This window comes from Manis javanica, chromosome 14, assembly GCF_040802235.1.
Source record: "Manis javanica isolate MJ-LG chromosome 14, MJ_LKY, whole genome shotgun sequence".
In the NCBI taxonomy this organism is placed as follows: Eukaryota; Metazoa; Chordata; class Mammalia; order Pholidota; family Manidae; genus Manis; species Manis javanica.
The window spans coordinates 54,110,163-54,132,010 of record NC_133169.1 but is presented as its reverse complement, the minus strand read 5'-3'; the positions used below and the strand labels follow the sequence as shown (position 1 = coordinate 54,132,010).

At 40.8% G+C, this 21,848-nt stretch overlaps 1 protein-coding gene across 2 annotated transcripts in view; it reads left to right on the top strand.

The window, feature by feature from the left end:
- The first annotated feature begins 16,378 nt into the window (after positions 1-16,378).
- The window catches only part of SLC27A6 (solute carrier family 27 member 6), a 72,431-nt gene continuing 66,961 nt past the window's right edge, over positions 16,379-21,848 (top strand). The window contains exon 1 of one of the 2 annotated variants that reach the window (XM_073222172.1): positions 16,379-17,555. In XM_073222172.1, coding sequence (XP_073078273.1) covers positions 17,075-17,555 — 481 coding nt within the window. In that variant the 5' untranslated portion in view covers positions 16,379-17,074. The remainder of the gene's footprint in view (positions 17,556-21,848) is intronic. The other variant, XM_073222171.1, reaches the window with a different exon arrangement.

The following is a 21,848-nucleotide window of genomic DNA, read 5'->3' as shown; positions in this document are numbered from 1 at the left end:
CAGCCGTCTACGAAGGTTCCCTTTTCTCCACATCATCATCATCACTTGTTATTTCTTGTCCTTTTGATATTAGCCATTCTGACTGGTATGCAATGATATCTCATTATGGTTTTGCTTTGCAGCTCCTTGTTGATTACCAACGTTCAGCATCTCCATGTGCCTGTGGGCCATAAATATGTCTTCTTTGGAAACCTGTCTATTCAAGTCCTCTCCCATTTTTAAATCAGATTATTTGATTTTGGGTGTTGAGTTGTATGAATTATTTATATATTTTAGATAGTAGCTCCTTATCATATATAATTTGCAGATATATTCTCCCATATAGTAGTTTGCCTTTTTGTTTTATTGGTGGTTTCTTTTGCTGTGCCTTAGACTTTTAGTTTGATGTAGTCCCACTTGTTTATTTTTGCTTTTGTTTCCCTTGCGTGGGGAGACATATCCAGATAAAAAAATCTAATGTTGATGTTTAAGATTTTACTACCTATGTTGTCTTCTGGTAGTTTTATGGCTTCAGGTCTTACACCTAGGTCTTTAGTCCATTTTGAGTTTATTTTTGTGTATGGTATAAGATAATGATCAAGTTTCATTCTTTTTTGTACATACTGTCCAGTTTTCCCAGCACCATTTATTGAAGAGACTGTCTTTTTCCCATTGTATATTCTTGCCCCCTTTATCATATATTAATTAGCCATATGTACTGGTTTATTTCTGGGCTGTCTATTCTGTTCCATTGGTCTATGTCTCTGTTCTTGTGCCAGTACTGTACTTTTTGATAACTGTAGCTTTGTAGTAGTACAAGGTTTGAAATCAGGGAACATGATACCTCTGAGTTTGTTCTTCTTTTTCAAGATTGTTTGGGTTATTTGGGGTCATTTGTGGTTATATTTAAGTTTTAGGATTATTTGCTCTAGTTCAGTGAAAAAAATGCCATTGGTATTTTGATAGGAATTGCACTGAATCTATAGATTACTTTGGGCAGCATGGCCATTTTAACAATATTCTTCCTATTCATAATTATGATGTAGTTTTCCATTTGTGTTGTCTTCAGTTTCCTACATCAGTGTTTTATAGTTTACAAAGTAGAGGTCTTTTACTTCCTTGGTCAGATTTAGTACTAGGTATTTTATTCTTTTTGATGTAATTGTAAATGGGATTGTTTTCTTAATTTCTCTTTCAGCTAGTTCATTGCTTGTATGTAGAAATGCAACAGATTTCTGTTCATTGATTTTCATATGCTGTGACTTTACTGAATTCATTTATTAATTCTAATAGATTTTGGTGGAGTGTTTAGGGTCTTCTATATATAGTGTCATGTCTTCTATAGACAGTGACTATTTTACTTCTTCCTTACCAATTTGGATGCCTTTTATCTATTTTTCTTGTCTGATTTCTGTGGCTAGGAGTTCTAGGACTATGTCAAATAATAGCAATGAGAGTAGGCATCCCTGTCTTGTTCCTGATCTTAGAGGAAAAGCTATCAGCTTTTCACCATTGAACATGATGTTTGATATGGGTTTGTCATATATGGCCTTCTTTATGTTGAGGTATGTGCCCTCTGTACTCACTTTGCTGAGAGTTCTGTTATCATGAATGGATGTCAAACTTTATCAAATGTTTTTTAGCATCTATTGAGATATCACATGGTGTTTAACCTTCCTTTGTTAATGTGGTGGGTCATATAGATTGATTTGCAGATACTGAACCATCCTTGAATCCCTGGGACAAGTCCCACTTGATTGTGGTGAATGATCTTTTTAACGTATTTTTTTAATTCAGTTTGCTAATATGTTGTTGAGGATTTTTGTATCTATGTTCATCAGTGATATTTCTCTATAATTTTATTTTTTGTAGTGTCCTTTTCTGGTTTGATACCAGGGTGATGCTGACCTCAGAATGGAAGCTTTCCTTCCTCTTCAGTTTTTTGGAATAGTATGAGTAGGAGAGGTATTAACTCTTCATTAAATGTTTGGTTCAATTTACCTGTGGAGTCATCTGGGTGGGAGTTTTGTTTGTTGAGAGTTCTTTGATTACATATCTAATCGGTCTGTTCAAATTTTCAATTTAAAAGTGGTTTAGTCTATTGGTTCAGTCTTAGAAGATTGTTGCACCTAAGTATCCATTTCTTCTAAGTTGTACAATTTGTTGGCATATAATTTTTCATAATACTCTGTGATAATTGCTTGTATTTCTGTGGTGTCAGTTGTAATTCTCCTCTTTCAGTTCTGATCTCATTTATCTAAGCCATTTTTTTCTTGATCTGTCCAGCTAAAGGTTTATCAATTTTGCTTCTCTTTTCAAAGAAGCAGCTCCTAGTTTTATTAATATTTGTATTGTTTTTTAGTCTCTATTTCATTCATTTTTGCTCTGATCATTGTTTCTTCCTTTCTTCTACTAACTTTGGCTTAGTTTGTCCTTCTTTTTCTAGTGCCTTTGTATGTCAGGTTAGATTATTTACTTGAGATAGTTCTAACTTCTTGAGGTAGGCCTGGATTGCTATAAACTTAACCCTTAGGACTGCATCCTAAATATTCTTGAACCATTATATTTCTATTTTCATTATTCTTCAAGTATCTTTTTATTTTTTCCTTGATGGCACATTGGTTATTTAGTGGCATGCTGGTTAGCCTCCATGTGTTTGTGCTTTCTCTGTTTTTTTTTCTTGAAATTGATTTCCAGTTTCATACAACTGTTGTCAAAAAAGGCTCTTGTATGATGTCAGTCTTTTTAAATTTATTGAAACTTGCCTTGTGACCTAACATTCTGTTCTGGAGACTATTCCGTATGTGCTTGAGAAGAATGTGTGTGTATTCTTCTGTTTTGGATGTAATGTTCTGTATAAATCTGTTAATTCCAATTGTCCTAATGTGTCATTCAAATCCATTGTTTCCTCTTTGATTTTCCGTCTGGTTGATCTATCCACTGATGTAAGTGAGGAATTAAAGTCCCCCACTATTAGTATATTACTGTCAAGCTCTCCCTTTATGTCTATTAGTATTTGCCTTATATATTTGGTGCTCCTCTGTTGGGTACAGAGATATTTACAGTTGTTATATCTTCTCACTAGATTATGAGCTTACTCATTATGTAATGTCCTTTCTTTGTCTCTTGTTACAGTCTTTGTTTTAAATTCGACTTTGTCTTATATAAATATTGCTACTCCAGCTTTTTTTTTCTCATTGTTATTTGCATGGAATATCTTTTTCCATCCCTTTAGGTTTAGATTGTGTTTGTCATTAGGTCTAAAAAGTGAGTCTCCTGCAAGTAGCAAATAGATGGGTCTTGTTTTTTTATCCATTCACTATGACCATTCTTTTGTTTCCTTACAACAACAAAAAGATTCCTGTTGCCCTTTCATTGAACATCTACACAATACAAGGCACCTTGGTATCTCATGGAATGCACAGAGACAGTGTCTGCCTTCAAGACATCATCAAACTGCAGGGATAAGATGAAGACAATGTAGAGCAGATAATATGCTGTGGGATTCAAAGTAAGGAGAGATTAGATCAGATTAGAAGTGAAAGGAAAGTTTTCTTGGAATAGGTGATGTGTAGGTGAGGCACTGTAGCAGCAATTGTTAGTTTTTTACCTGGGTATCTATGGCCCCTGTACTTTCTCAGTCCACAGTCCTGAATTTTAGCTAAGCACATTGATACATGAAAAGAAAGACTACATTTCCCCAGCCTGCCTCCCTTAAAACCAGGTACTGTCATGTACTAAGTCATGCACCAAGCACTGGCCAATGATAAGTCAGCAAAAGTATTCTGTGTAATGTCTGTGAATGTTGCTTAAAGGGAGCTGTGTTACAGGAAGGAGTCTCTCTTTACCATTCTGCCTTTTGTTGGTCTTTTGGCCCACAACTCAGGTCTAATGGCTGGAGTTCCACAGACCATCTTGAAACATAAAGTGACTTGAAGATGGAAACCTTGTGCTAGTTTTGTAGAGAGAAAGACAGGAGTAGAGGTTTCTGATAAAAACATGAGATGGACTTCCTACCTCCATATTTATTTGATTTAAGAATAAACTTAATTTATGTAAACCCTTATTATTCAGGTATATTCTCATCTATACAGCTGAATCAGATCCTAACACTATAGGCCGTAGAGTTCCACTAAAGGGAGGCAGAGAGAAAAGTTACTCTAGCAAAGGAAATAGCACTCTACTGGGGGATTTTGTAGTTTTAACTTTATGCTCCTTTTCATAATTCCAGTAAAGCCTCTGATAGCATTTCTTGTAGTCCTCTTTCCTTCCAACAATACTTTCACATCAAGAGAGGCAGTTGAGGTCAATGATGAGAGGGGTGAACTCTTGAGTCAGACTATATGATTAGGACCCCAGCCTGTACTCCCACGAGCTGTGCGACCTTGCGCAATTATTTAACCTTTCTCAGTTTCCTCCTTACAAAATATAAACAGTGAAAATACCCAGTTCATAGAATTTTTGTGAAGATTAATTAGTAACGCAGCTAACAGTGAATGTTCAAGAGAAATGGACCGTCACATTGAAGACGAGTGTGGCTTGGGCACTCAACCTGGGAACAGAGCATTAAATGAAGCAAATTCCTTACTCTCCACACGTTTACAGTGTAGTGTTCTGTGAGGGCAACTGTGTTTGCATTCTCGAGGATGATTCTCTTTGCAGTTCTGTGTCCAGTGAACCACACCACACCATGTGAGTCTAAGTAACAGAACAATGTTTAGTCAGCAAATAAATTAATACACCTCAGTGCACTCTCCTATGCCAAGAAACGATGCTGTGGGATGGTACACAGGAAGATTAACCTGATAACATCATGGGATTTCCCCTCTACCCCCTCCAACACACAAATCAGACTGCCTTGCAATATCTTCACGTTAATGATGACGCCATTTTATGAAGACCTGAAAGTGAGTCATGTCAGAATATGGCAGCATTAAGAATGTCTAATATTACTACAATTTGTGCAAATGCCAAATTAAACTTCTTGAGCTTTTTAAAAAGAATTGTTTCACTCTGAAACAAATGGCACAGCAGTTTCTGCATGGCTTCCCCCTCCCTTTCATATGTTTATACTGAGAGGCACTTCCTCTATTGTCCACATGACTTTGCACCAGCCCCCACTTCTACTTGAAATTTTGGAGGAAGTTACCAAATCATTAGAAAGTTGTGCCAGTTCTTTAGAAATTGAATATATTTTCTATAAAAGGAATATACATGCAGTCTACCTAACTCGTGATGTGCCTAAAGATAGCAGTGTTGACACCGTCGACTCCAGCATTGTCGGCCAAGCTCTCTTAGGGCAAATTCACGTGGATTCTAATATGCGTGACGAGAACCATGCCCCATTGCTGGAACTCTCATCAGTGTTCTCTCCTCAATCGCTGGGACAATAGGAAGAGACCAGGGTGGCCTCAGAGGCCCTTGGCTCTGTGGCAGCTCCTCATTACACTTTTTATGGGGCCCTGGGAGTGGCCCACATATTCTACCACCCTGACCTGTCCCTTCTGCCCACAGTTGGTCTCCTCTCCCAGGTCACTGCCATGCAAACCTAACGTCACTCTCTAGTCTCCAAGTCCCCAAATCCATGTGTATAGTCCTTTGGAGCAGCGGTTTTCAAGATTTGTTTTACCATGACCCATAGGAGACAAAAGTTCCACGGAGTACGGAACACCTCGTCATGCTCTGCAGTGTGCACATTGATAAATTCTATCCCATTCTGTGTATTAAAAAAAAGTTCATCATAGCTTACTAAATTGATTTCATGACTGATTTATAGGTTACATCTGTTTGAAGAATTCCTATTTGAAAGTTTTGAAACATTTTAATAATAAAAGTAAGAAGAAATAGCTTCAAACTAACAAGGGGAAATTCACAAAGATTCAAGTCATCTCAAAAATGGCCCTCTGCTGGACATTTCGTTTCCTTTGGCTGTTTGGGTATTGAAGCTGGTTCGTGTGTTTGGGGAATTCTCCTCCTCCTGCTTGGGGAGGCAGGGCCCATTTCCTACTACAAAACCTCACTGCGCAAATACCCTCTTTGTCCGCCCCCTAGAAGTGGGGGATGAGTACAGCCACCCAGGCACGTGGTCTGGAGTAAGAATTCGTCTGGCAGCGTAAATGGCTATTGGCCACAGCCCCTGGTGCCAAATGGAGCCATGTGCCCGATGCTGCCCCCCGGGATCCAGCTGGAAGGAGAGCAGTGGCTCCGTCACATGGTGTTTGGTGATGTGTATTAGCCCCAGACATCGTGTCTGGCTTCTCTTGATTCTTGCCTGTGTCTGATTTTCCAGCTTTTCTGGCAATTGCCTTTCTGCTTAAATCTGCATAATGTAAGTTGGTTTCTCTCATTTGCAATCAGTTGCAATCAATTTCCCTAAGGTTTAATGTAAACATTACAGATTTTAGCTCTACTTTATGTAAAAGGTGATTTGTAAAAGGAATTTGCAATTCCCTGCAAAGTCTGCATTAGAAGTCCAGTGAAGAGAAGGATGGGGAAGTCTGGTGAAAGCTCGATTGGGAGATTGAGGGTGTGCCTTACCGTTGAGACAGTAAGTAGAGGAAGAACCCATCCCTTGGAGTTTCTGCAGTTTTCCTTTCTCAGCTAGATTCCTAATTATTTCCTTTCTTAGCATTAAAAACTCGGGGGTTACCAAATGACAATGACTAAGAGAGAAAAGGGAAGGCAGTTCCTCGCAAAGAAAGGGAAGGAGCACTAGGTGCAGCACCGGGGAGCGGAAGCACGCCGTCAGAGTCACTCCTTGAGGCAGCCTTCCGCAGGCAAGAGGCCAGTCCTGGATATGAGAGCAAAGAACTACATGTGAAACTAAAGCACATCTACTACCCATGAGCCGTCATCTGAATACAGATGCCTATTTTTTTTTTTTGTCACCAGGCTGTGAGATTCAGTTTAATTCTTCCCAGTAAAGGGCTAGATGGCCAGTATAAATTCTCCTTGTTGATTTATCCAGATGATACCTCAATTTCTATAGACTGTTTAGTCAGGAGGATTGGAACAGGAGTACCCAGGCACAAAGACACAGGTTTGCTGGGGCAAACCCTCATTAAATTCCATTGTTGTTTTCCTCTTTGGAACATTGTGTCCTGACATTTCAACCATCCTATTTGCTCAAGGGATTTCAGACTAAATGTTTTGTGCATAAATCCAATGCAGATATGCTGCAACTTTAGTTCACATTCAAAATGTCACGAGGCTACCATGTCTGTACTGGATTAACACACATGTAAATGCAATGACTACTTAAGCCTGCTGCTAAACCACATGAACACAAATGTGTTCAGGTAGCAAAAAGGCACTTATGAAATATCTAATCAAACAAACATAGCAATGAATTAACAAAAATGAAAAAAAAAGGGAGATGAAACAATTTCAAACTTAGATTAATTTACCTTAGGCAGTGAACATGTGGATACAATTAATATGAACATTGTTTTGGTATCAAAATGACAATTTAGATATTTAAAAATATGGAAAGGTGATGTTTACTGGCATTGATCTTATTTATTTCCATTAAAAATAGAATCTTAGAAATAGTTAGTTTTTTAGAAATGTTTCTTTTCTTAGTACTTTTCTTCACCTGCATTGTGATAATAAAATATAAATGTAGGGCACAGATATTGTTCATGTGCATTCTTGAACAATAGGAATTTTGAGCAATGTGAATAAATGATTAAAAGGTATCACCTGTTATTTTACTGAGCATAATACCCTCTAGGTCCATCCATGTTGTTGCAAATGGCAGGATTTATTTCTTGTGGCTGAATAGTATTCCATTGTGTGTATGTACCACCTCTTCTTTATCCATTCATCTACTGATGGACACTTAGGTTGCTTCCATAAATAGTGCTGCCATAAACATAAGGGTGCATGTGTCTTTTTGAATCTGAGAGGTTGTTTTCTTTGGGTAAATTCCTAGAAGTGGAATTCCCCAGTCAAATGGTATTTCTATTTTTAGTTTTTTGAGGACCCTCCATGCTGCTTTCCACATGGTTGAACTAGCTTACATCCCCACCAGCAGTGTGGGAGGGCTCCCTTTCCTCCGCATCCTCGCCAGCATTTGTTACCTCTTGTCCTCCTGATAATATCCATGCTGACAGTGATTTGCATTTCCCTGATGATCAGTCATGCTGAGTATCTTTGCAAGTACCTGCTGGGGGTCAGTAATTCTTCTTTGGAATAATGTCTGTGCAGATCCTCTGCCCATGTATATGATTCATTTGTATGATTTCTAGAAAATGCAAACTAATCTATAATGATAGGAAGCACTGTCAGGATTTGCTTGAGAAGAGGGATGGGGCATCTGTGGTGAGAAGTGACAGGAAGGAGGGTCTTCAAAGTTAAGGATGCTTTGTGTGTTGATGGGTGTGTGTTCATTAGCTTGATTGTGGTGATTATTTATTTCATAGGCATATACATATGTCAAGACATTAAATTATGTACTTTACAGTTTTATATTATTATATAATATACCTCAACATAATACATTGCTTATATGTTTAGAAAACAAGACATTCACAAGAAACTCAGTTAAAGAACACTTAAATGTGACTGATGATATTTCTTATTAGATAACAGTGAAAATATGTATCCATGCATATATACATATAGGTATGAGCTAATTCTGAGTTACTTACCTAGTTGTGAAGTTAAAACAAAAAGAACCTATATACTACAGTGTATGCCTCAGTAAGAGATGCATCTGTATGTGCATGTTGATGAGCCTCTCTTCTTAGTCCAGTGAACAAGCATGCATTTTTTTTCAAAACCTGCACAGAAGCCAAGCAGTTCACGAGAACACATCAGAAAATAACTGACTAGCTTTGCTAAAAGCAGAAGAGGGGCTGCTGAAGCAAGCATGACAGTACGTGGGTGAGTTAGCCTTAGAGTTAGCCTTAATTAATCATAATTCCTAGCAATACAGTACAAAGAAGTAATTTGTGTTTCCTAATCCTTTTAATCTATCTCCTGTCTTATAACTCTTAAATGCATTTTCAAATAATTAAGAAGTTTAAGGGAAAAAAAACCTTATTATTTGTCATTCCCTTACTCATTCTAGCTCCATAATGAACCTGAAGTAATCTGTGGGCTTACTCCACCCCTCTCCTAATCCACTGTGAGGAAATACACCAACAATTATGTGTAGGAAGAAAATGAACTATTCAGGAAGTTTCCATTAGGTCCCAGTTCTCTCCTAACATCTCCTCCTGCTCCACCATCTACACTTGACCCTGTGCTGACCCTCCTGTTCTGTATTCAAAAGACAGATGGACCCTTCAGCTCTGCTTGCTGCTCCGTGATGCCCCACTCCTGTCGTTGGCTCTGCCCCTTCCTTGCCTCTGGTGGCAGCACTGCTGGATTGTTTCCCCAGTAATTCCAGTATTTGTTTCATGGCCTCTGGGAGGGGCAGGGGCAAGCCTGAGGCATTGGTAGCGATAGAAATAGAGGGAGATGCTAAAAACCAAAGCAAAATGCAAACTAGAATGTTAAGGAAATTCTAAACAGTTCAGCAAATAATCTTTTAGTAAATTTAGACTTTGGTGAATTTGTCGGCCATCAGATTGATCTTTGGCACACTGGCAAGTGAAAGATCAACCAAGTGTGAGAGTCCGTGGGAGAGGGCGCCCCGCAGAAGGTAAAAGACCCAACCTCCCAACCAGCCGACGTTCGATCCTGCAGCACTGCAGTGGAGGAGCCCAAGCACGGGCCCCAGCGGTGGTGTCTCTCTCACATGGGGGCTGAGGTGCCTTCACATATCCGGCATCAGTGTTCCAGCAGGTGCGCTCTGCTAGAGCAGAGCAGGCTGGGCCCCTCGGTGCTCCCGTTAGACGGAGCCAAGGAACTGCCGCATGCTCGAGGTGCTCCCCGAGCCCCCGTATCTGTCTGGTTGCTGCCGCCCACCACCGTGTTGTGTGAGTACAGGATTATCATGTCCTGTATCCCCACCCGTCACTTTTCCTACTAAGCCTGATGAAAGAGAGAAGCAACCAAATAGGATCCTGTGGGCCAGTGATGGGATGGACTGGCCACAGTTCAAGTCTTGGGAGAAGGGAAAAGAAACTTCAGGAATGAAGTTTTCCCAGGGTAGTAGCTTGATTCCTGAGCATGAGCCAAGGAGCCTCATCTTTATTTAACAGAAAGTCCAAGTAGGAAGTACAGACACATGAGAGCCACAGTTTATGCCTGCCTTGAAAAGGGCCCACAAGGAGAAGATGAATTGTGATTCTTTAATCTTCTATCATGTGATCTTGGAAGGCAGGCGACATAAAGGCCTGAATGTGGAGATCTGAGGAGGATGTCTGTGAGGAGGTGGATTGGGCAGCCTGTTCCCCAGGAGTGTGAAAACCAAAATGGAGGCCCACTGAGACCCGCCCCTAGGGTGCTGGAGATCAAGAGCAGGTACAGAAAACTCTGAGGTCGGTCAGACCTAGATGAATATAGTATGTATGGTGTGGGTCATTATGTCAGGTGGGTGTCCCCAGATGAGTCTGAAGCCCAGTTTCTTTATGTTTGATATCAGTGATATACCAGTATTATGTCACGGCACCTCAGAGTGCCAGACAACTTCATTAGTTAACATTCCCCCCAGAACCTTGTCAGAAACAGCGCTGAGTAGCATGAGGTACTCCCGGGCCTACGCTTTGACAAATGATGTGGCCAAATGCCAGCAGGCAGGTCTGACTGTGCGTCTGCCCTCCCCCAAGTAAATCACCTGGCCCGAGGTCCTGTCAGCTCCTTAGTGCCGGAACGCAGGGCCCTTTAGTTTGATCTCTGAAAAAGGGAGTCGGTCAGTGAGGCTGTTCTGGTTCTGTTTCCTGGAATTGGCCCCAGAATCTGGCACTGACTCCGTTTGTTAGAAGCCCATAGTTGTGATAGAGTAGCAGGGTTTCCCCATCTGTTTTGGGCTTTCTTTGGCAAAAGAAAGCATTACCAAATTCTCAAATACCATTGAGAAAGGTCCATGGTAGGCCTTTGGAATCTTTCTCTGGGTTCAAAAGCCAATTTTAAAGAATTGAAGAGTGTCTTCCTGTTGGCATGCATCAGAAACTCCTTGTCTGTAACTGTTAGGTTTTCAATTGATACTCTGTGATGTGGCTCGTGAATATCATTAATTAAATGAGCCAAAATTTGGGCATGTGCCTCCAGTAGCAAATCAGGACATGCATTTTTGAAATATTTTGGAGAACAATATCTCTTTGAAGTGTGTGTGGTCTGGGTTTTGAGGCCACATTGTTACCGTATTTCCAATCCCTGAGAAGATCTGTTCGTTGAGTTTAGCTTTTGTTTTAAATATATTTTTCTAATTTACCATATAATACAGTCTGGAAATACAATATTTGCAAAACCAGAAAACAGATGTAGGTTTTGGGTGATATAGTTTCATGTAAAATAAAAGAAAAATTACATTCAATAGGCATGAAATACTTGAATAATGATGTTAGAACACGGAACCAAAACATCTACAATATATAGCATGAATTAACTGTCCATATTTGTGGGAACATTGTATACAGTCCCCAGTATTGCTAATTCAGTGAAAGTAGTCTTGTTAGAGATTTCTTTTGCACTTCCCCAATATTCTTGCACATTGATGGTGGGCATGTCAGTGATATAACTAACAGGGAGGAGAAATGGACAGTCTCCAGAAAAATCACATATCTATTTACTCTTTGAGTCAGCAAGCCCATTTCTAAGAAGCTATTGCAAAGTTACACTGACAAAACTATATACTATGTGCACAGATTCATTAACTGGAATACTGTTTGTGATGGCAAAGATTGAAAACAAGCCCATCGATTGAGAGTGAGCTGAGTGAGTTATGATATTGCTGCACAACATACTACCATAAAAAAAAACAAGGAGGGTCTCTACACAGTAGTAGATTTTGATCACCAGGATACATTATGTGCAGAATGGTGTATAAAGTAAGCCATATTTTATCAGTAGTGATGTGCTAATTCACAACAACTGGATATTGTGTTTATCTTGATGTAATGCAACATAAAGTGCATAGTATCCCTGTGAAGTAGTCTTAGGAAAAGTGTTCAACCTGACTCTTACCAAGGAGACATGGGCAAACCATCAGACCAGTGTAGAAGGTGGGACGCCCTGCAAGACCACTGGCCTGTTGTCTTTAACTAGGATCTGTTCTGGGAAGAGATAAGGTTGTGATAAGAACCATTCTAGATTAAAAAAGAACTTAGACTTTAGAGCTTAAACTGATTCTGGTTTTAGACCAGTCAAGTGCACAAGACATTTTAGAAGAAACTAAATATAGGCTAAATATTAGATGATGTTAAAGAATTATTGTTAATTTGATGAGATGTGATCATGGTATTGTGTTAGGTGGGGAAATGTCCATTTCTCAGAAATGTACCCAGAGATATTTACGGTAGCAATGCCATGTAGTCTGTAATTAAATACCATACTTCAGAATAAAAAAATTGAAACAAATTGGGCAGAATGTTAACGATCATGAAATCTAGGTGATGAATATGTGGCAGGGAGTACCATTATATTGTTTCATTTAATAAAAAGCTAAAAAATAAAACTGAAACAAAGCAACACCAGTAGAGGTGACTGCCCTGAGCTTCCTCCCTCCGGCTTCTTGATGGGTGGGAACAGCCTGGAGCTGGAGCAGCTGTCTGGACTCCGTAAGTGGTGGGCACTGGTGAGGTTAGAGGTCACCTACAGCACTGGACTACTTGCCTACCCAGAAAGAAATAATTATTATAATTAATCCTTTGGAAAAAAGGTTGTTATAAATTTGCAGGATGTGTGAAGAAATGAGACAAACACCCTGAACCTCTGTTGCCGTCCACGTATTTGAGAGTGAATGTCAGACCTTATGGGACATGTAAAAACAGGGGCCCATGGAACACCTCGTGGTAGTCTTTGGAACATTGTTAATTCCTAATAAGTTTCAAAAGAGTTTCTTTGATTATCTCACTAATGACCAAATGACCCACCTCCATGGGGGTGGTTTATGAAACTGAGGAACTAAGCGAGGACTCAAAGTCACCGGTAAAACTCTCCATAAGTATCTTTTGTAAACAGTACATTTCACCAACACTCAGGAAGGGGAAGTTATCATAAATAGAAGTACAGAAGTATATGGATATAAGAAAGCTGTTTTAAAAATTCATGAATAATAAAATATGTGTATACTGCTTTCTTGGCAGGATCCTGATTGGCCTAGGTTTCCAGGCATAGTTTGTAGTCTGTGGCAAAAGTGATTGTTAAATATTTAATTTGTTTGGGAACTGTTTCCCAGACTATTATTACAGGATCACTTATTTGGTGCCATAAAAATTTTTTTCAAGAAGCGTTTGATGTGCCAAAGACATGTAGTAATATTAATGCCTCCACACACTCTGACCCACTTCTCATCTTTCATGTTGAATCCGCTTTACAAGTCCTTATGAGGGGCAATGATTGTTCATTAACATAAACAGATCGTAGCAAGAGTAAGCTTCCCATCAAAAACCAAGCTATGATCAGAGGCTAAATCAGTGATTAAAAATCAGTGATTAAAACCTGAGCAGGACTTTGTGACTGGATAGAATTATAAAGCGGATGAGTCTTCCATTCAGCATTTCTCATCCTTCTTCCAGCATCCACATGAACCACTCCCCACAGCCCTCTTCCCCGAGCATCACCTGCCATCTAGAAACTTAGAGCTTCTTGGTCCATTGCAAACACGTATTGTGATATTTTCCTACGAGCATAGTGTCGTCTAGGACCTTTGTAAACCTCCACCTTCTCCCCTAAGCCTCCCATAACCCAAAAGGTGCTGTTGTAGAATTTTATCAGACTTACGGACACAAGTAATTTGCCTGTACAGTCCGAATTCTTTAACTGCCATGGTAAAATACTATGGGCATAAGATGAGTTAGGGGCCATCATATGATGCTATTTCTTCAGTTTCACTTTGAGCCACTTATGGACCAATTCATCTTCAACAGAACTGAAGGTACAGAGGGACTTGGGAGAGTGTCAGAGGGTAAAGTCAAATCAAAAATGGGGGAGACAGAAAGGAGAGAATATATTTAGATTGAAAATAAGCAAGATTTTTCTTTTTACATTGACTTGCATTTAGTCACAATATTTACTTTCAAGTAACACTCAAGAAAAATACATTTCTATATTTCCTAAAGGGGAACCTGAGAAATGATGCATTGTCCATGGCCATAGAAACAGAAATGGTCTAGACTATTTGTATGTGCTTGTTTCCCTTTATTTTAAGTAAGTAACATTTGCAATTAGTCTTACTGTCCCTCATTTTGCAAAAGTTAATAATTGTAATTAATGGTTATATCTTCTATTTAGCTGCCTTTAGCACTATTTGAAAGTGAATACAAAGTTTCTGGAAAAAAAAGGAACAGATACATGGGCTGATGTCAGGGTATATCCAATACCGGGAGATGTCCCAAGATTTTCATTGATTCCTTCTTTCATGGCGAGATTTCAGGCACAGAACTGGCTTTGGCTAATATAAATTTTGGCAGCATGTTTGAGTTCTCCTAATAAATCAAATCATCTCACATTTATGGTGCCAAATATTTTCTTAACTCACTCATATTAGTTGCTAAAAATTTAGTTCCATGCCTTGGGGTTATGTTAACAAGTCCCTCTTAAGAAAAATAAGCATAACACATGAGTTTTTCATGAAATTAATTTGATTTATTTTGAAAGATGGTCCTTTATTCTAATGGTATTCTTCCTTCTTTTTAATGTTGAAATAAATCCTTCCCTTTATGGAACAATGATGATGGTAATTAGTGTAATGTGTGCTTAATATTTTAAATTTAACAAAATAAAAGATGGCAAACCTATGCTTCTTTACTCATTTTTTTCCACTAGAGGTGGACAGGTTTTACTTGTACTGGAAATCGAAAGTCTGAGACCAACTGCTCCATATTCTGTTTTCTACTTCAAGTGTTGTTTTCTAGGAGGTGACTGAATCAGAGTAGAACCAGGAGCGAAAAGGATAAAATTTCAAAGATGCTCTTCAGGTTGTAAACTGATTTTCATGTTGCCAACTGCTTGATACTAATACTTTTTTTAACTGAAAAGCTGTGTCTTGAGTTGAAAAGTCCGGAGCTTCTGAGTAAATTTAGAAATCGTTTTATCTACACAAAAAATTGTTTTTAATTCAAGTATCCTTGATATACAATCTTATGTTGGCTTGGAATGTACAGCACAGTGCTTCAACAGTTACCCATGTTATGAAATCCTCACCCCTCTAGTGCAGTTACCATCTATCAGTGTAGAAAGATGTTACAGAATCATTAACTATATTCTCCATGCTGTATGATTTACTGTGATTGCAAATTATTTCTACCCAAAGATATGTAAGAGCTTGTCTTTCTTCTGGGCTCGTCACTGTGACTTTAAAGTAATCCTTTTCAGATTACTAAATCAGAGTCACCCTTGGAGTTTTTTCAGTTTTCTTTTATTAGGAAATCTGAGGTTAGCTAGAACCCAGCTGCAGGACACGAGAGAGAAGGAGGAAGAAAAGCCTGACAAATGTGAGGCAATGCTTAACCATTTCAATGTGTGCAATTAACCATTATACACACTTCTTAAAAGCTTAGAGCTGGGATGATGCTGTCTGCAGGAAAAAAAAATGTAATTAAATATCTCCCAGGTTTTTAGCTTCAGTAAAATTTCATCACGGTATGAAATTTTATTGTAATTCTTTGCAATTTCTTGTTGACTCCCCATTATCCCCTCTCCCCTTTAGAATCCTAAGTTTGAAGTCTTTGCATGATCTAACTGAAAATATATATATATTTTGTCAAGGACAGAGAATAGTATTTTATGCTTTTAAAAAATATGGATGTGGATATGAACTTAAGCTCGCACATCCGTATTTTTTGGAAAATTTTGTACAAAGGACTGTCCTCTAAGGATAGAATTCCCACATAAATGTCAATACCAACCTACTAATGTAAGTGCTCAAAAATACTTTTTGTAGAACAACAAAACAGTTGTCTGATGCTTTATGAACAAAGAGCTCAAATATTCCTTGACCTGTCCGACCCCCTGATCTCCTTTTGGTTGTCCTCTGTCCCATTTTCAGCAGGTTTTTTTCTTTAATTCCTCCCCTCCCCTCTTCTGCCTCTCGTTTAGTTCCCTTAAATTGGTACTTGATTTAAGGAGTGAACTCCTCCAACCCCACTGCAGCAGCTGGTGCCCCCAGACCCCGCGGGGACTCCCGGACGCCGGCCCTCCCACCCCGGGAGACGGTCCCGTCCCCGCCAGAGCCCCATGGCGGCACTTTCTGCGGCGGTTGGACGCGCAGAGCCCCGAGCCCTGCAGCGGCCGCGCTCGGAGCCGCGGTTGGCCCCGGGCCTGGCGGCGGGCGGTAGGACGCTGCACCAGCCCAAGGACGCTCGGGGGGCAGCCGCGCCCCGGGTGGAAAGCAGCTGCTCAGCGGAGAGCGCCCTAGGGGCGGGGCGCGAGGCGGAGCGGGGGCGGTGCTGCGGGCCCCGGATCCCACGGGCCCCGGGGTCACCTCGGGCCGAGGCGTGGCCCTGAGACCCTGGCTTCTGGCGGGCCAGACGGGAAGCTGCTGCAGTTCTCAGCCGTCGCCAGCCCCGCTTTCCTGGACTCGGATTCAGTCTCCAAGTTGCACCCCCGGAAAGACGGGACACACTTGGCCTGAGGGCGGTGGTGTTTGCCCAGGCCGTCAGAGGCGGCGGGACCGACTCAGCCTTCCTGGAGAGGGCTGCAAAGAGCCCGGGAACCCGGCAGGGCGCGGGCCGCGTCGGGGCTCCGGAGGCGAGGGCTCTGCGCTGGGCTCGCTGACTCCCATGCCCCTGCGAGCGCCTGCTGTGATTATCCGCGCTCTCCACGTCTGCCAGGTGTCTCAAGCCTTATCTCCAGCAGCACTTGGGGCGTCCTTTGTGCAGACCGCTGACAGTGTTTCGCACGATTTCCCTCTCCCTGGCAGAAAGGCTGGCACAAATTGCTGGTGCGGGTGTGGAGGAGCAGTGGTCTAGGCGGAGAGCTGCGCCTAGAAGCGAAGGACGCTGGTAGGGCTGGGATCAGAACTGCTTCTGGTCCTGTGGTCCCCATGCTCTTGTCATGGCTAACAGGACTAGGGGCTGGAATTGTCTTCTTGCACTTCCTGCAGAAACTCCTCTTCCCTTACTTCTGGGATGACTTCTGGTACCTGGGGAAGGTGGTACGCTATGGAATTCGGATGGAGATGTGCAGGCTCCGAGGCGAGCTGGTCACTGTCCTGGATAAATTCCTAAGCCATGCCAAGCAGCAGCCTCAGAAACCTTTCATCATCTATGAGGGAGACATCTACACCTATCAGGATGTAGACAGAAGGAGTAGCAGAGTGGCCCATGTCTTCCTGAACCATTCCACCGTGAAAAGGGGGACCACCGTGGCTCTGCTGATGAGCAATGAGCCCGACTTCATCCACGTGTGGTTCGGCCTGGCCAAGCTGGGCTGCGTGGTGGCCTTCCTCAACTCCAGCATTCGCTCCAAGTCCCTCCTGCATTGCATCCTCAGCTGTGAGCCCAGGGCCCTCGTGGTGGGCGCAGGTAAAGTATGGGGTGTGGTCTGCTGTGCAGAATGGCAATCCTGCTGTGTTCCCCGGATCTCCTTTTTTGTTAGAACAGTTCACAGCTAATATATTGGGTGTGTGCATGCCAAGGGGACAAAATAGTATTACAGGTCTATGAGTGGTGGGCGAACACACCCTCTTCCCATTTCAATCTCACACCCTGTTGTAGGTTAGTAAATATCAAGACAGCTTCAGAAACCTTTCCTAAAATTTCTGCTTCTGACTATTCGGGGAGGGGGCAATTTTACTGTTATTGATAACCTTCCATGGGTGCAAAACACAGATACAGAACTTGGTCTGTTCTAAGCTGGTAAGATCTGACACAATTATTTGATGAGTAGGAAAGTTAATCTTGCTGTCACTGTGGAACACCTACCTGCTTCTAATGGTAACAGTATCAAGTTTGACTACATTAGCAGAAAAACTATGTTGAATATAAAGTGCATGAATTCCGGTCTTCATGTCTGCTCTTACTCTGCAGAGACTGCAAACTAGGATTTGCCCTCCAAGGTTGGGCTCCCACCTCCTGCACCATTTTTTTCCTTTCTGTAGTTCTATCCTTCTTTCTTCACCCCTTGGAGTTAGGGTTTGAATACACATATTAACCCTGAACTACAAAGAAAAGTCTTTCGTTGAATACCTAATTAACAAAGAACCAAGGGAGATGGGTTGCATAACAAAGTGGAATTGAGAGTGAAAAATGATACTACTTGGTATAATCTGAATGGTTTATGCATATCATTCATGTATGAGGCTAGGAAGGTAGAGGGTGAGCAGAATCTTTGGCAAGGCCCTTAGTGAAAATATTTAAGTATTTTAGATTAATAGTTCCATGCTGTCACCTCGTGCAGACTTTTTAGACTCACAGCACAGTATGGAAAAATAATCTATTTATATGCCAGTGATCTCTGAAGTATAGAACTTTCCAGGTAACATTTGTCATACTGTAATTGTACATTAAACAAAAATGAGTCAGGCAATATATAGTAAAATGGTTAATTATTAAAGGCTCTCACTTCTGCTGCTTCCTGTTGTCCTTCCAGCTCAACCTGATACGCATAATGCTTCCTTTCAAGGACTGTTTTATCTTGCTTAAGCCACGGGAGCGGAGAAGCCAAAAAGTCTCTCTTGTGTATTTTTTGATCATTTGTTTTCATTCAGCGGCCATGTCTTCCAAGAGTGAAACTCAGCCTCTCACCTTGGAAAGAGGCTAACTAATATGTGATGGGATTTCTCTGGACAAGAAGTAGGATTAATGAGTCATACAGAATTTTTGTTAACAGGGTGAAACAATGTTTACCACTTGTGCAGGGGCCAATGATAATGTGAAGGAAGCAGGAAAAAAGTATCAGCAGTTCGTCTCTTGGATATACACTGACATTTTACTCCAATTCCCATCTTATTCCTCGATCTAATTTAGATCACAGTTTCTGGAACAAATCTGAACCTGAAATTGCGCTAAAAACTGATAAAGCCATAAATCCCCTTTAGAAGAGCAAACTGAGAGGGCCAGAGTACTCCTGAGAAGAATGTTTTTCTGTGGCCATGAGGTTGATGCCAACTTGAGAAATACCCCATAGCTGGTCTCCAGAGGGATTCGTCTGGAAGTCCGCAGAGCTGGTTAATTCTCAAAAAGACCATTCAGACTTGGCTGCTGATTGAATTGTAGCCTAATTAGGACCGATTAATCTAGCAGTTCTTGCTTGTGCCAGGTTTTGCTTTACCTGCCAATGAGTGATTGCATGGTTTCCTTGTTTTTGTTTTTTAACACCAACAGTGAGTTTTTACAGGTAAAAGTCACTTTGGGATGCTGGAGTTTTAAGCCAAAGCCATTTAGTTGATTGATTTGGTCATTTAAGTAGTAGCTGGAAAAATCAACCTTCCATCTTTTTAGCCTATCTCCAAAATAGGCATATGAAACATGTTTTTCAAAGATGGGACAATTCTATTTCGATTATTAGATTTTTTGGTAAGATGTTGTTTGTGTCATAGTCACGTCCCTGTATTTGAGGTGCTTACCCTGAAATACTATATTCTTGGTCTCTTGGGTCTAATCAGTGAACAACATATATGTTAGTTTTAAGAACTTTAAATTTCAGAGGACTTAGATTCTCATTGGATGTTTCTGATGGGGAAGCACTCTTAAGTCATTATGTCTCTAGGGAGAGTGTATTTAGGTGGAAAGACAAGTCAAGTGGTTTAGACAGAGATAAGCCAGGCAGACCAGGATGTCATCTGTGGCCTGCTGCTGCTTAGCTGTGTGATGGGAGGCGGGATCATCAGCTGCCCTGGGTCTCCCTCTACCTAGTTGTAAAATGGTGATAATGCCTCTGCTTCACGTAGGACTCCAGGAGTAAATGACATAGCTGTTGTAATAAGTGGCTTGCTGAGTGCCAGCTATGTACTCACTAGGTAAATTGAAATAATTGCTATTACTACCATAGAGTCATCCCAGGCTCTTAATAAGAGATCTCCTTGGGATTTTGCCGTGACCTCCTAATCTGGCTTTAGCTGTAAGAAAGGCTAGTGAGTCGTTGGTTTGGAATCGGACCTTGAACACTTGGCTTTGGTATGTTTTAGCAAAATTTTATTTTTCAGAGCTATCTACAGCCAGTTTCAGACAGGTTTTACACACAGGCCAGGTAATGCCCACGGTGATAGGGGAAGTGTCAATCATGGCAGTGCCTGATAATTCTGTCTCCAGGAGCAAGGAATCAGCAAAAGAAATCGCTTAAGCCACCAGTCAAATGCTATTCGTCCTCTTACTGTCCTTACAAAAATGTCAATAGCTGCCATTTCCTCAGGGCTGACTGTGTAAAAGGTATCCCGTGATTCTGAAGGGCTGGTACAGGCCTATATTTTGGAAACAGAGGGAAAGCAATTCACCGAGTGTGTCTAGGGCAACAACATAGTAGATGGCAGAGCAAAGACTGAAAACCTGAAAGACTGCCGTGCTATCTAGCCTGACTGTTCTGGGGGCTGTCAATCCCCTTTTGATATAACTATGAAAAAAAGTGCATTCCAGTTTATATAAATACAGTAAAAAAAAAAAAAAAGAAAAAAAGCTGCCAGTATTAAGTTATCAGGCTTTTCATACACAGATTAGAAAAAATTAAAGCATTTATAAAACTATTATTCCTTTCTCTCATAGTCTGAAGAGTCAAAACTACTTGGAATGAAGTTTTATATTTGCGTAGTTTGGTTTAGAAGATGTGTCAAGGGGCATCTCAAATTTCCCAGGAGAAATGTCAGCACTTCCTGAAAATTAAGTAGTCTTAGATTAAGCATAGCCCTTTCTTCCCAATATTTCAACTCTGATGTCGCTAATCGTGCCTGCTTCCGAGGTTACCATCCACATGTCTATGCGTTTCTCTTTACTTCGAACAAACAAAAAATATTGGGTTGCTTGTATCTCATTCTTGAAAGTCTGTGTAATTACATCCTTAGACATGTTTAGCAATAATAATAATCCTTGCCATTTTTAAAGCACTTTATAAATTACAAATTGTACACACGTTATGTTACGTGATCCTCACCACAGCCGTAGCCTCGTTTTAAGGATGAGGAAAGCATGGTTGACAGGGGGCAAGTCATCTCCTCAGGCCCCTCTGTGTAGAGGCAGTAGGGACGGATGGGAGCCCAGATTTTCTGATCCTGAATCATAAAAGCCCCCTGGGGACACCTTTGTCTTTGCCCCCCTTTCTGCTCCCGTTCATGCCCTCACCTCTGTCTCTTCTCCTCCTCTCCCCTTCCCTTACCCACCCCCCTCCTTTTAGCCTCGTCTTACAAGTCCTCCGGAACTGTTCACTCAGACTGTGCAGGACAAATGTTCCAGTTAACAATCGAGCCATGGTAATTCTCCAAATGACTTTCAACTGTAATGGCATCTGTTTTTTAAAGACCAAGAGGCAGAGTTAGAAGAAAAATAAAGACCCTTTAAGCTTTATAGAAAGGTACTATAAAATACTTTTTCAGAAAGTATTATGTGCTCACAAAAGTAAGACACAGCTTGTGTGAACTTTTGTTTTATCAATGTACTTGGATATCCTCATATAGCTCTACTTTAATTTTCAGTGCATTTTTAATATTTTTACTGGTAGTAGAATGAATCACTGTTTTGCATTTTTTTTTCTATGTCAGACTCAACTAGGTCAAGTATTACATCCATTCGAAAAGAAAATAACTGATTTTGATAGGATATTTTAAGTGGCTTTGTGGTTCTGTAGCTGGGAAGGACAGTACTCTACGCATTCGTGGATGCATGGCTTTT